Source organism: Neolamprologus multifasciatus, chromosome 9, assembly GCF_963576455.1.
Source record: "Neolamprologus multifasciatus chromosome 9, fNeoMul1.2, whole genome shotgun sequence".
NCBI lineage: Eukaryota > Metazoa > Chordata > Actinopteri > Cichliformes > Cichlidae > Neolamprologus > Neolamprologus multifasciatus.
The window spans coordinates 30,827,196-30,839,904 of NC_140447.1; the positions used below are offsets into that span (position 1 = coordinate 30,827,196).

At 45.5% G+C, this 12,709-nt stretch overlaps 2 protein-coding genes across 6 annotated transcripts in view; both read left to right on the top strand.

The window, feature by feature from the left end:
* Positions 1-12,709, top strand: part of LOC146511869 (uncharacterized) — a 19,540-nt gene continuing 6,831 nt past the window's right edge. Inside the window, exons 1-4 of one of the 2 annotated variants that reach the window (XM_085171759.1) lie at positions 51-569; positions 2,028-2,103; positions 2,312-3,746; positions 6,990-10,176. In XM_085171759.1, coding sequence (XP_085027885.1) covers positions 2,086-2,103; positions 2,312-3,730 — 1,437 coding nt within the window. In that variant the 5' untranslated portion in view covers positions 51-569; positions 2,028-2,085 and the 3' untranslated portion in view covers positions 3,731-3,746; positions 6,990-10,176. Of the gene's footprint in view, positions 570-2,027; positions 2,104-2,311; positions 3,747-6,989; positions 10,177-12,709 lie in introns of those variants that run through there. The other variant, XM_085171760.1, reaches the window with a different exon arrangement.
* Positions 10,706-12,709, top strand: part of LOC146511870 (uncharacterized) — a 26,173-nt gene continuing 24,169 nt past the window's right edge. For 2 of the 4 annotated variants that reach the window (XM_085171738.1, XM_085171739.1), the window contains exons 1-2: positions 10,706-11,818; positions 12,461-12,536. In XM_085171738.1, the coding sequence (XP_085027864.1) occupies positions 12,519-12,536 (18 nt within the window). In that variant the 5' untranslated portion in view covers positions 10,706-11,818; positions 12,461-12,518. The remainder of the gene's footprint in view (positions 11,819-12,460; positions 12,537-12,709) is intronic. The other 2 variants (XM_085171736.1, XM_085171737.1) reach the window with 1 other exon arrangement.

Genomic DNA, 12,709 nt, shown 5'->3' on the forward strand with positions numbered 1-12,709 from the left:
CGTAGTGCGCGTACTTCAAGCGTGCGGTCTCTTAATTGCGATACAGTCATTGATACAGAGAGACTAATGTGTAAAGCTGTTCCAATTCTCAGCACCGCTCTTCTCTTTTCCTGCGTCTTTAGCAATTCTCCTTCCCACGATGACGTTTTCAACGAGGCAAAGGAAAAGAACCGAGGAAAAGGAAAGAGGAGGTACTTTGGGAAAACACCCCACCTACTTACGATGTGTTGCGGAGTCACGTGACCCCACAGTAACAAACCGCAGCAGAGTCGGAAGAGTGGGGCGGAGCAAATGTGTGCAGGAGAGGAGTCAAGCAGAGAGAGCTGCTTTTTCATTAAACGGGAGTAAAGTAGTGAACTTAGAGGAGAAAAACAAACTAAAGTATTGATCATATACCGCTACCAACGTCCTGATCGATATCTGCATCGATCTGCCCACCCTTATCTCCTGGATCGTAGCTGAGATCAGCGTGAACCACGTGGGTCTCTGCTCCCTGATCTGTTTCCTGTGTTTGGAAAGAGTTCCAGCTTCATCACGGAGTTTCTCTCGGTTTGTGGGCTCATCTAAAGGTAAGCACCGAGCTAACTTTACTGTGAGTTCAGTTCATGTTGCGTTTAGCTCCTGAATGAGGTCTTCTGCTGCTCTCCTCGGTGTCCAACGTTGTGAACACGTTGAGAGAAGAGTGAGAGAGTGTTTGGAGAAAAACAGCAACTAATCATTAGCTCAGCATGCTGGGAGAAGTTGGAGCAGAAAAGTCTTTTCATTGGCCCTGCAGCTGTTTTTCTGCATGCACCAAACCTCTACAGTCTCATTTCTATTTGAAGTGATAACAGGAAATCAGGGCGATCTACTGCAGTATCAGGGTCACAATAACTTTATTGTCCAGCTGCTGTGGATGAACACACGAGAGGAAGTGAACTCCTACAAAGTCTCATTTTAATGAGTCTGGCTGCTGTAAAGTGATGCACAGGAAGATGTTAACAAAACTAATGAAACAGAGATGAAAGTTCATATTTGAAAGCGCTGAGAATTAAAACATAATGTGGCGGTTAGTGTGTAGCTCTTGGTGATTTGGTAGAAGAAGAATGTTTTTAATCCTGTTGGGTATTGTTAGGATTTAAATATATATATTCTTAGCTGTGAACCAGAGCTGGTCATTATTCTAACTCATCCTGGTGTGTGATGCTGTGCAGCTTCCTCACAGAAGCTGATGTCACAGCATCTCTATAATAATCCAAACTGTTGGTAACAATCCTGAAAACCTCCCAGTCGGTACAGTCCAGACACACCTGGAGATTCTCCACAGCCTCATCAGTCCACTGCTTCAGTGTCTTAACAAAAGCTTAAGACAGTTTCAGTTTGTGCCTTTTTGCAGGGATCAAGTGAACCATGACATGGTCTAAGAATCCTGATTTAGTGTGAGATGATGACCGTCTTACTATCAGCTCACCTTCTGTTTTTTAGTGTGTTTTTTTTCCTTTTTTAAAAATAAAATCTATGAGGTTCAAATGAAGCACCAAACTTCTTTTACTCAATCAGTGGAGGTTCATTAGTGCATTTTCTCACCACTGTTGTTAACTGGAGGCTGTTACGAAATAAATATATATCCTTAGTCCTTATCTTCTGATTATATTGTTTTTTGTGCTTTGTAATAAAGTCTGTGAGAAAGAACTAGGTTAGAGGGTGACAGGTCGCCTAGCAACAGAGGCTTCAGTAAGGGGAAGTTAAGAAACAGGAAGTATAGAGCTGCTGCGCCATATTAATAAAACACAGGAAACTAGATGGAAAAAGCGTGTGTTAGTGTGACAGGCCTCCATTTCCGGAAATGTAAAATTAATATCTTTATTTTTATTTAGCTTGACCACTCTGAGTCCAGTCTTTCTCTGTCGCCAAAAGAATTCAAAAGAACGGAATTTAATAAGGCTGACACACTGACTGAAGACATTTAGTTTGAGTGGATTTGAGCTTTCCATCACAGCTTCTTTTGGTCAAAGATGAAATACATATAAATATATTTTTTGTTCCAGCTGATCATCAGGAGGAGACGAGCCATTTAGACTCAGCTCAGCCACTACAGAGGAAACAATGACTTCAACCCAAAAGGTGAGCAAAAATATCTCTGCTATTGAAACTGTGTGCACGTCACAACTCTCATTGTAGCTCATAATTGTAATGTGATAATATCAGCAGAATGTGGTGGTAACACACCTACAATGTGTTTGTTGACATCTTTGATTCCACTAATGGAGTTTCAGTTTGTTCCACGACTGCATTTAACTCACTGTCTCTGTTTGTATCTCTGTCACTGCAGGACCAACATGGAGCGAGAAGTCAGCGCTCTCAGGAGGCCGACAAACCTCACAGAAGAAAGGGAGAGAAAAAATATAGCTGTGATGAATGTGGGAAGGATTTTACCAAGGCTGCATGCCTGAAAACACACCAACTCATCCACAGTGGAGTTAAACCGTACAGCTGTGACTTGTGTGGAAAATCTTTTACTCTGGCTGGAAACTTAAAAAAACACCAACTCATCCACAGTGGAGTTAAACCGTACAGCTGTGACTTGTGTGGAAAATCTTTTACCCTGGCTGGAAACTTAAAAAAACACAAAATCATCCACAGTGGAGTTAAAGTGTATACCTGCGACTTGTGTGGAAAATCTTTTACCCAGGCTGGAAGCTTACAAACACACCAACTCATCCACAGTGGAGTTAAAGCGTACACCTGCGACTTGTGTGGAAAATCTTTTACCCAGGCTGGAAGCTTAAAAACACACCAACACATCCACAGTGGAGTTAAAGCGTACACCTGTGACTTGTGTGGAAAATCTTTTACCCAGGCTGGAAGCTTAAAAACACACCAACACATCCACAGTGGAGTTAAAGCATACTACTGTGACTTGTGTGGAAAATCTTTTACCCAGGCTGGAAGCTTACAAACACACCAACTCATCCACAGTGGCGTTAAAGCGTACACCTGCGACTTGTGTGGAAAATCTTTTACCCAGGCTGGAACCTTACAAACACACCAACTCATCCACAGTGGCGTTAAAGCGTACACCTGTGACTTGTGTGGAAAATCTTTTACCCGCGCTCGAAACTTAAAAAGACACCAACTCATCCACAGTGGAGTTAAAGCATACACCTGTGACTTGTGTGGAAAATCTTTTACCTGGGCCGAAAGCTTAAAAGAACACCAACTCATCCACAGTGGCGTTAAAGCATACACCTGTGACTTGTGTGGAAAATCGTTTACCCTGGCTGGAACCTTAAAAACACACCAACTCATCCACAGTGGAGTTAAAGCATACAGCTGTGACTTTTGTGGAAAATCTTTTACCCAGGCTGTTAACTTAAAAACACACCAACTCAGCCACAGTGGAGTTAAAGCATACAGCTGTGATCAGTGTGGCAGAGCTTTTACTCACAGTGGCCTCTTACAGCGTCATCAAGTTATCCACTCTGGATTTAAGGCGTACAGCTGCCACATATGTGGAAAAACCTTCCGCTGGCAAGGCAGCCTAAATGTTCACCTCCGCATTCACACTGGAAATGACGTTTACTGCTGTGATCAGTGTGGGAAACTGTTTGTGAAATATAAAGACTTAGAACACCATATGTTTACCCACACTGTTGGGAGACCTTATAAATGTGACGTTTGTGATAAGACTTTTAAAGCTCCACGTTACCTTAAAATCCACCAACAGATCCACACCAGAAAGAAACTTTAAGTGCAGTTACTGTGAGGTATGTATGTATATTGTTATCTTCTTATTTAAGACTGACTGTTTGGACCAACTCTTCTCATTAAATTGTGTTCGCATGTAGGACTGGGCCATATTATACCATTCACGGTATAATATGGCCCAGCCCTACATACAAACTTTAATCACTATTTTTTAGCCAATAGGCTTCAGTTCATCTCTAGATGGTTTAAACACACCCTCTTAGATGAACCTTGGATAGATGAAGAACAGGCACTATGTAATAATCTAGAAATTTCAGACTTACCATTTTTCAGCTCAAACATCAAACAACATGAATGCTTTAAAAGCATCAACATCAGCTCTTCTCTCACAGCATGGTGGGAGTTTCTAAAAATGACAGAGTCTTCATTAATCCCATGCAAACGTACACCTATCTGGAACAATCCTGACATATTACAAAACAATAATATGATAAACTTTCCAGATTGGAGTTGCAAAGGAATTAAATACTTGGAACATATATTGGAAGGAACAGACTTTATTTCGTTTGACAGACTAGTTACACAATATGGGATCAACAAACGATTTTTGGAATATCAACAAATTAAATCCATAGTCCATCCATCCATCTTCCTCCGCTTTATCCGAGGCCGGGTCGCGGGGGCAGCAGCCTAAGCCACGAGGCCCAGACCTCCCTCTCCCCAGCCACCTCCTCCAGCTTATCCGGGGGAACACCAAGGCGTTCCCAGGCCAGCCGAGAGATATAATCTCTCCAGCGTGTCCTGGGTCTGCCGCGGGGCCTCCTCCTGGTGGGACTTGCCTGGAACACCTCACCTAGGAGGCGCCCAGGGGGCATCCTTGTCAGATGCCCGAACCACCTCAGCTGGCTCCTTTCGATGTGGAGCAGCAGCGGCTCTACTCTGAGCCCCTTCCGGATGGCTGAACTTCTCACCCTATCTCTAAGGGAGAGGCCAGCCACCCTTAGGAGGAAGCTCATTTCTGCCGCTTGTATCCGCGATCTCGTTCTTTCGGTCACTACCCACAGCTCGTGGCCATAGGTGAGGGTAGGGACGTAGATCGACCGGTAAATTGAGAGCTTTGCTTTTACACTCAGCTCCCTCTTCACCACGACTGACCGGTGCAGCGTCTGCATTCCTGCAGCTGCAGCCCCAATCCGTCTGTCGATCTCCGGCTCCCTTCTCCCATCACTCGCGAACAAGACCCCGAGATACTTGAACTCCTCCACTTGGGGCAGGAACTCATCCCCGACCCGGAGTGGGCACTCCACCCTATTCCGGCTGAGAACCATGGCCTCAGATTTGGAGGTGCTGATCCTCATTCCCGCTGCTTCACACTCGGCTGCGAACCGTTCCAGTGCGAGCTGGAGGCCCTCAACTGATGAAGCCAACAGAACCACATCATCCGCAAAGATCAGAGATGAGATTCTGAGGCCACCAAAGCAAAAGCTCTTCGCCACTTGGCTGCGCCTAGAAATCCTGTCCATAAAAATTATGAACAGAACCGGTGACAAAGGGCAGCCCTGGCGGAGCCCATCACCCACCGGAAACGAGTCCAATATATTGCCGGCAATGCGAACCAAGCTCTTGCAACGGTTGTATAGGGATCGAATGGCCTCCCCGAGATCTTCAATGCACACCTCCGGCAGAGCTTCAACAGCATTCCGAGGGAGACTGGGGACATTGAGTCCGAATGGACCATGTTCAGCGTCTCCATTGCCGAAGCTGCTGCATTGAGCTGCGGCCGCAAGGTGGTTGGTGCCTGCCGTGGTGGTAATCCCCGAACCAAATGGTGGACACCAGAGGTGAAGGGAGCCACCAGGCTGAAGAAGGAGTCCTATCGGGCTTGGTTAACCTGTGGGACTCTGGAGGCAGCCGACAGGTATCGACAGGCCAAGCGTTGTAGGGCTGTCCTGGTTGACACGCCTCTGCAATGTTGCGTGGAGATCAGGGGCAGTACCCGTGGACTGACAGACCGGGGTGGTGGTCCCCATGTTTAAGAAGGGGGACCGGAGGGTGTGTTCCAACTACAGGGGGATCACACTCCTCAGCCTCCCTGGGAAAGTATTCCAGGGTGCTGGAAAGGAGAGTTCGTCCGCTAGTCGAACCTCGGATACAGGAGAAACAATGCGGTTTTCGTCCTGGTCGCGGAACACTGGACCAGCTCTTTATCCTCTCGAGGATACTTGAGGGTGCTTGGGAGTTTGCCCAACCAGTCTACATGTGTTTTGTGGACTTGGAGAAGGCATTCGACCGTGTCCCTCGGGGTGTCCTGAGGGAGATGTTGCGGCAGTATGGGGTGTCTGGCCTATTGCTACGGGCCATTCGATCCCTAAATCCATAGTAAAAAAGAAATTTATTCCTGGTGAAGTTGAATTACAAACATCACCTAGTTTGGTACAATTTTTTTAATCTAAAACCCCCCAAATTATTGTCTAAAATATACAGAACACTTTCTAAAATAGATGAATCGATATCCCTTCCTATTGCAAAATGGGAAGCAGATTTATTGATCAGCTTAGACCAAAACCTTTGATCTCAGATATGCTTAAAAACCTTTCAATGGATCAGAAATCCTAGTTTGCAATTAATACAATACAAAATATTACATAGAGTGCACTATACTGGTCATAGGATGTTCAAGATGGGCTATACGCTGTGGAGATCAGAGAAATATTTTACTGTTATTAAAGTAAAATTAGTTAAATCTATAATCTTAAATGCTTTTGAATGCTTTTCATAATCTTAAATGTTTATATGCAGATTATATTGCATTATAAAAGAAAGGCCTAACTCTGAGCCAAAGTAGACAGGAAACGTAGGCTTTTGCAGAGCGTGCTTGTGAAAGTGAAACTAAAGCAGAGTCTAAGTGTAAGTTACTTTGAGGAGCTGTTGGGAGGATGCTATTTGAATAACCAAGTTATTCATTATTATCTTTTATTCATTTATATGTTTTTATTAAGCTTTGAGTAGTGCCGTTCATTTACAGCATTTATTCAATATATTACATATATATATATATATATATATATATATATATATATATATATATATATATATATATATATATGTTTTAGTAAACTGCTACACATCTGGGAGTGGCCTCTGTCTGTCTGGTTGTGAGCGTTAGTGGGTGAGGTGAGAGGTGACACAGAGTGCCAATTGAGGTCAGGACACACACACACACATACACACTGTAGGTAGGCTTATGTTCTAGGTGAGAGTTCAGACATGTTTTGCTTGTAACTGTATTTTTGTGCGTGCAGAATTGCTAGTTTGTTGCAGAGCATGGCCCGAGGTTTTGGAGAAGCGAGATGAGCTACCGGAAGCACCTGGCGTGGAGGCGAAGAAGATGCTCTTTCAAACAGTGTTAAAGTCGTTAACGGAACATTTGTGGTTTTGAAACTTATGCATGTGATGACGCATGAGGGGGCATCATAAAATTAAACCCTGGTGGTATAAAACAACTGCTTGTGTATTGTTAGGGAGATCGATGCTGTCTGAGTACAGTGTTCATCTCCCACACGTGTGTTCATTAAAATCATCGTTTGACTCCATCCGGCCGGATCAGTGTTTTATTTTGGAATTCCTCCTGTATCCCTCCTCAATATTTGAACCCTTAACAACGCCTTCCAAGAACTGCTCACACTGTCTAGCAAATACACCGGACAATTACATCCATGCTCTTTAGTTCTGTCCACCAGTTCAGAAGTTTTGGCGTGAGATATGTGAAGACTTATCAAAGTGTTTGAAATGTAACATTCCAGCCTCCCCTTTAGTATGCTTGCTGAGCAACTTGGATGAGGTCACTGCAGAAATAAACACAGCCCATGTTGTTTTTACGGCCCTATGCATTGCCAAGAAAATGGTCCTCATTAACTGGAAAAATAAAAATAATCTTAATTCTAACCAATATAAAAACCATCTAATAGATCACATTAGTCTTGATACAGCCTCTGCCATCACATTTGATTAATCCCTTTAGGCTTCTTTGATTGGCTTCATCACCTAGTGGGGGTGGGGGGTCATGGTTTGGTCCTGCCTTCGCTATTGTGGTTGATATGGGGGTAGGGACGGCCTTAGGGCGTCTGGGGAGTCCCTAGGGAGGTTTTCCCTGGAGGGCCTAACCCGGGGGATGTGGCCATGACCTGGTTAGGGGCTCTGGTGGCTCTTAGAAGGTGTTTTCCTTGTGGCTGCGTACAGCGGAGATGGGGGAGGGTCTGTGCTGGCGGACGTTGGTTACTGGCCTGGTAGCCTGGCTGCCGCTGGGTGGGTCCAAGACGGGCGTGGAGGCTTGGGGGTCTGGGGGTGCTCCGCCCCCGGTCTGGGGTGCTGGCTGGGCCTTGGGGGCTTGGGTCTTGGCTGTTGTGTCGCCAGAGCTGTGGGCGGATGGGTGCAGGGGGACCTCTGGTGCATCGGCCCAACTAGGGGGCTCTCTAACTGGTGGGGAGGTTGTTATATCTTTACAGGTGGTCTCCTCTCTACAGGAGCTCACTCTGCAGGTGGGGGAGAGATATAGGAGAGGTAGAGAATGAACTCAACCTGGGTGTCTATTGTCTTGTGTAGTTTGGGATGATGGGGTGGGTGCAGTTTTCTCTGGGGTGGAGTCGGGTGGGCTCCCCCGGAATCTGTGGGGCTGGGCAGTGCTGCTGCTTCGGGCCCCGGTGCGGATGGGCCTGGGCCCCCTTGCCCTGGTGGGTTCCAGAGTGTGGGGGTGCCTACTGGGGTCAGCGGGGGAGCTGGCCCCAGGGAGGGGTCACTTGCCCCTCCCTTCCTTCCTTCCCTCCCCATCTCCAGCTGCCTCCCTCTTCCCGCTCCACCACAATCACCCACACATTCAGGGCCTAGGGGTAAAGGTGTGTCACCAGGGTGCAGGGGAGGCATCCCCCCCTCTGTCCTCTTCTGGCTTCTTGTGCCTCAATTTTATCCCACAACTTAGACATTCACATTACTCACACTCTCATTACACATACATATAGGATCTTGGGGGCTACACGGTTTCCAAATTACCATCAGGGTGTACAACCTCACCCCTGGCGTCGTTGCCCACCTCCCAATTTTAAATACATGTAGACATTGAGGGCTATCAGGAGGGGCTATGCGCTTACCTGCTGCTCTCTGGCAGGTAGCTCCATGCCCTCCTTGGTTTTAAATGCACCTTAGAACACACATACATCAACACTACATATGAGCGGGCGGAGGGAGGTCTGGAGTCTTCTCAAACCCCTGTTCTCTGCGGCCTGCTGGAGCAGGGGGGCTGAGAGGAGAAGTTGGCCGTCCGATTGGGGTCTGGAATGTGGGGCCTCCCTGCTGCTGCCGAGCCGGGGCAGTCTACTTCTCTCCACCCCAGGGAAAAGGGTTACATTACCTGGGTCTTGGTGCAGCTTCCCTCTCCGGGGGCAAGGGTACCTAGCCCTGGGGCTTAGAGTACGCTTGGGGAGTGTGATTGTGTGTACAGTGTCTCTTTATGTCTGTCTCCACGTTGGGTGAATGTTGAGTAATTGCATATGAGAGCATGAGGGTGGGAATGGATGTTTGTTTCTGTGTGTGCCTGTATGTCTGTGTCTATATGTCAGGTCGGGTATCAGACACCACCTCTCTGGGGACATCTCCCCCCACCACTTCCCCTGTCAGTGGCAGACGCCCGCAGACATCGGTGCCTGGGGATGGGTGTCCAGGTACCCACCGGCTCACTCCTTGGTGGCTGCTTGTCGGGGCCGGGAGCCTGGGGCTCGGTCACTCTGGCACAGCTGGCTGCCGGCGGAGCTCCCGGGCACGTCACTGCAACCCCCCCGGCTTCTGCTCTGCGGCTGCTGAGTGACCCCTCATCTGGGACTGTCCTCAGCTCTTTCTGGGATAGTGGCGCGGCTGCCTCTCTGTTGGTCTTCCTTGGTCTCTTGTGTTCTGAGGGCCTCTGGATGTCTGGAGTCTTGATCTCCTCCATACCTGCTTCATGCCCTGGTGGACGGGGTTGTGGCCCCCCCCCCCCCACACCCTCTAGCAGATCATTACATGAAGGAACCCTTTAGATACAAGCGCGCTCATGCTCACAGGTGTACACACGGGGACTCACACACACAAACTACACCCTTTTTGGCTCCTATCTCAAAGCACACTGTGCGCTGTCGATCTTACGTGCTGCACAATAATGTTTAATATTTAGTATTTGCTGTTACACTCCCATAGATCATCGTGATGTTCTTTTTTTATGTTGCTCTTTTTGTTCTTCCTTCTGCTTGTTTTCTCTTTTTTCTTTCTCAACAGGTGATCCAGGAGATTGATATATGTATTTTTTGTCTGCTTATTTTGTTGTTTTTTGCCCTTTATCCTCATCCCTCTTCCCCGCTGTTTTTCTTTCCCTCTTTCTTTCTCCCCTTTCTTTTCCCCAGTCAAGTCTGTCCCGTATTTAACAAGTAAAAATAAAATAAAATAAACAATAAAAGGTGAATCAAATAGACCATTACGGCAAGGCTGGGATGGTCCATTTGGTAAAGTAAATCCATTGGGCATTTTTCTTTGCCTTTAGACAATAATTCTGATGGCAAAAGAGCCAAACGGGACAGGTAAAAAAAAAAAAAGAAGAATCTAAACCCTGGAGATATAGTCATTATAATGGATTCTTCTGCACCATGGGTTTCCTGGCCACTTGGAAGAGTTCTGGAAACCATTCATGACAAAAATGAACTTGTACAATCTGTACTTTTAAAAACAAAAACTAACATTCTTGAAAGACCTGTAACTAAACTTTGCCTGTTACATTAGACATTAGTGTAAAAGTGTATTTAAATGCTCTGTTTGCTTCTATGTCTGATAGCCATTACAATTAGTGGCTGGGGCGTAGGAGCCATTTTTGGTCAAAGGAGCTTGCAAAGAAAAGCGTCTGGACTTCTTTAAGTTACTTGAAGACGTTTCACCTCTCATCCGAGAGGCTTCTTCAGTTCGTTATTAATGTTATTAAATGTTATTAAGCCATTTTTGGCTTAATAACATATGTGGCCACTAGAGGTCACCTTGGGTAAGTGGAAGTGTTGGGTATGTTACTTTAAAAAAAAAAGTAATTAATTACTAATTACTTAGTCAACATTGTATTTAAAATACTTATCTAATTACTGTGTCAGAAAAGTAACTTAATAATACATATGTATATATATATATATACACACACATATACATTACCATAGTGAGATGACTTTAGTCTCAAGGCCAACGTTAGCTAATTATATTTACTAACTACTCTTGTAATGACTGTTCAGTACAGAAATGAAGCCCAACAATCATGTTTTACAGTCCTGTGGTCTCAGCCTGAGATACTCAACTAATCAAAGTGATGTCATGACAAAAATGAATGACAAACAAAATATTTTTTCTCCTTCATTTCTGTCAAACAAAGCTGTATGAAACGTTTCTCGCGGTTAGTATCATGGTTGCTAGGCAACCTGAACAGCCCGACGAAGGCTAGACCGTCCCATTTCACAAGCCCCTCACTTCCGCATTTTTCGTACTTATAGTACGCACCGTACGTAGTACAAGTAGTGCGCGTACTTCAAGCCTGCGGTCTCTTAATTGGGATACAGCCATTGATACAGAGAGACTAGTGTAAGGCTGTTCCAATTCTCAGCACCGCTCTTCTCTTTTCCTGTGTACTTAGCAATTCTCTTTCCCACGATGACGTTTTCAGCGAGGCAAAGGAAAAGAACCGAGGAAAAGGAAAGAGGAGGTACTTTTGGAAAACACCCCACCTACTTACGATGTGTTGCGGAGTCACGTGACCCCACAGTAACAAACCGCAGCAGAGTCGGAAGAGTGGGGCGGAGCAAATGTGTGCAGGAGAGGAGTCAAGCAGAGAGAGCTGCTCTTTCATGAAACGGGAGTAAAGTAGTGAATTTAGAGGAGAGAAACAAACTAAAGTATCGATCATATACCACTACCAACGTCCTGATCGATATCTGCATCGATCTGCCCACCCTTGTCTCCTGGATCGTAGCTGCGATCAGCGTGAACCACGTGGGTCTCTGCTCCCTGATCTGTTTCCTGTGTTTGGAAAGAGTTCCAGCTTCATCACGGAGTTTCTCTCGGTTTGTGGGCTCATCTAAAGGTAAGCACCGAGCTAACTTTACTGTGAGTTCAGTTCATGTTGAGTTTAGCTCCTGAATGAGGTCTTCTGCTACTCTCCTCGGTGTCCAACGTTGTGAACACGTTGAGAGAAGAGTGAGAGAGTGTTTGGAGAAAATCACCAACTAATCATTAGCTCAGCATGCTGGGAGAAGTTGGAGCAGAAGTCTTTTCATTGGCCCTGCAGCTGTTTTTCTGCATGCACCAAACCTCTACAGTCTCATTTCTATTTGAAGTGATAACAGGAAATTAGGGCGATCTGCTGCAGTATCAGGGTCACAATAAACTTTATTGTCCAGCTGCTGTGGATGAACACATGAGAGGAAGTGAACTCCTACAAAGTCTCATTTTAATGAGTCTGGCTGCTGTAAAGTGATGCACAGGAAGATGTTAACAAAACTAATGAAACAGAGATTAAAGTTCGTTTCCGGAAATGTAAAATTAATATCTTTATTTTTATTTAGCTTGACCACTCTGAGTCCAGTCTTTCTCTGTCGCCAAAAGAACGGAATTTAATAAGGCTGACACACTGACTGAAGACATTTAGTTTGAGTGGATTTGAGCTTTCCATCACAGCTTCTTTTGGTCAAGGATGAAATACATATAAATATATTTTTTGTTCCAGCTGATCATCAGGAGGAGATGAGCCATTTAGACTCAGCTCAGCCACTACAGAGGAAACAATGACTTCAACCCAAAAGGTGAGCAAAAATATCTCTGCTATTGAAACTGTGTGCACGTCACAACTCTCATTGTAGCTCATAATTGTAATGTGATAATATCAGCAGAATGTGGTGGTAACACACCTACAATGTGTTTGTTGACATCTTTGATTCCACTAATGGAGTTTCAGTTTGTTCCACGACTGCATTTA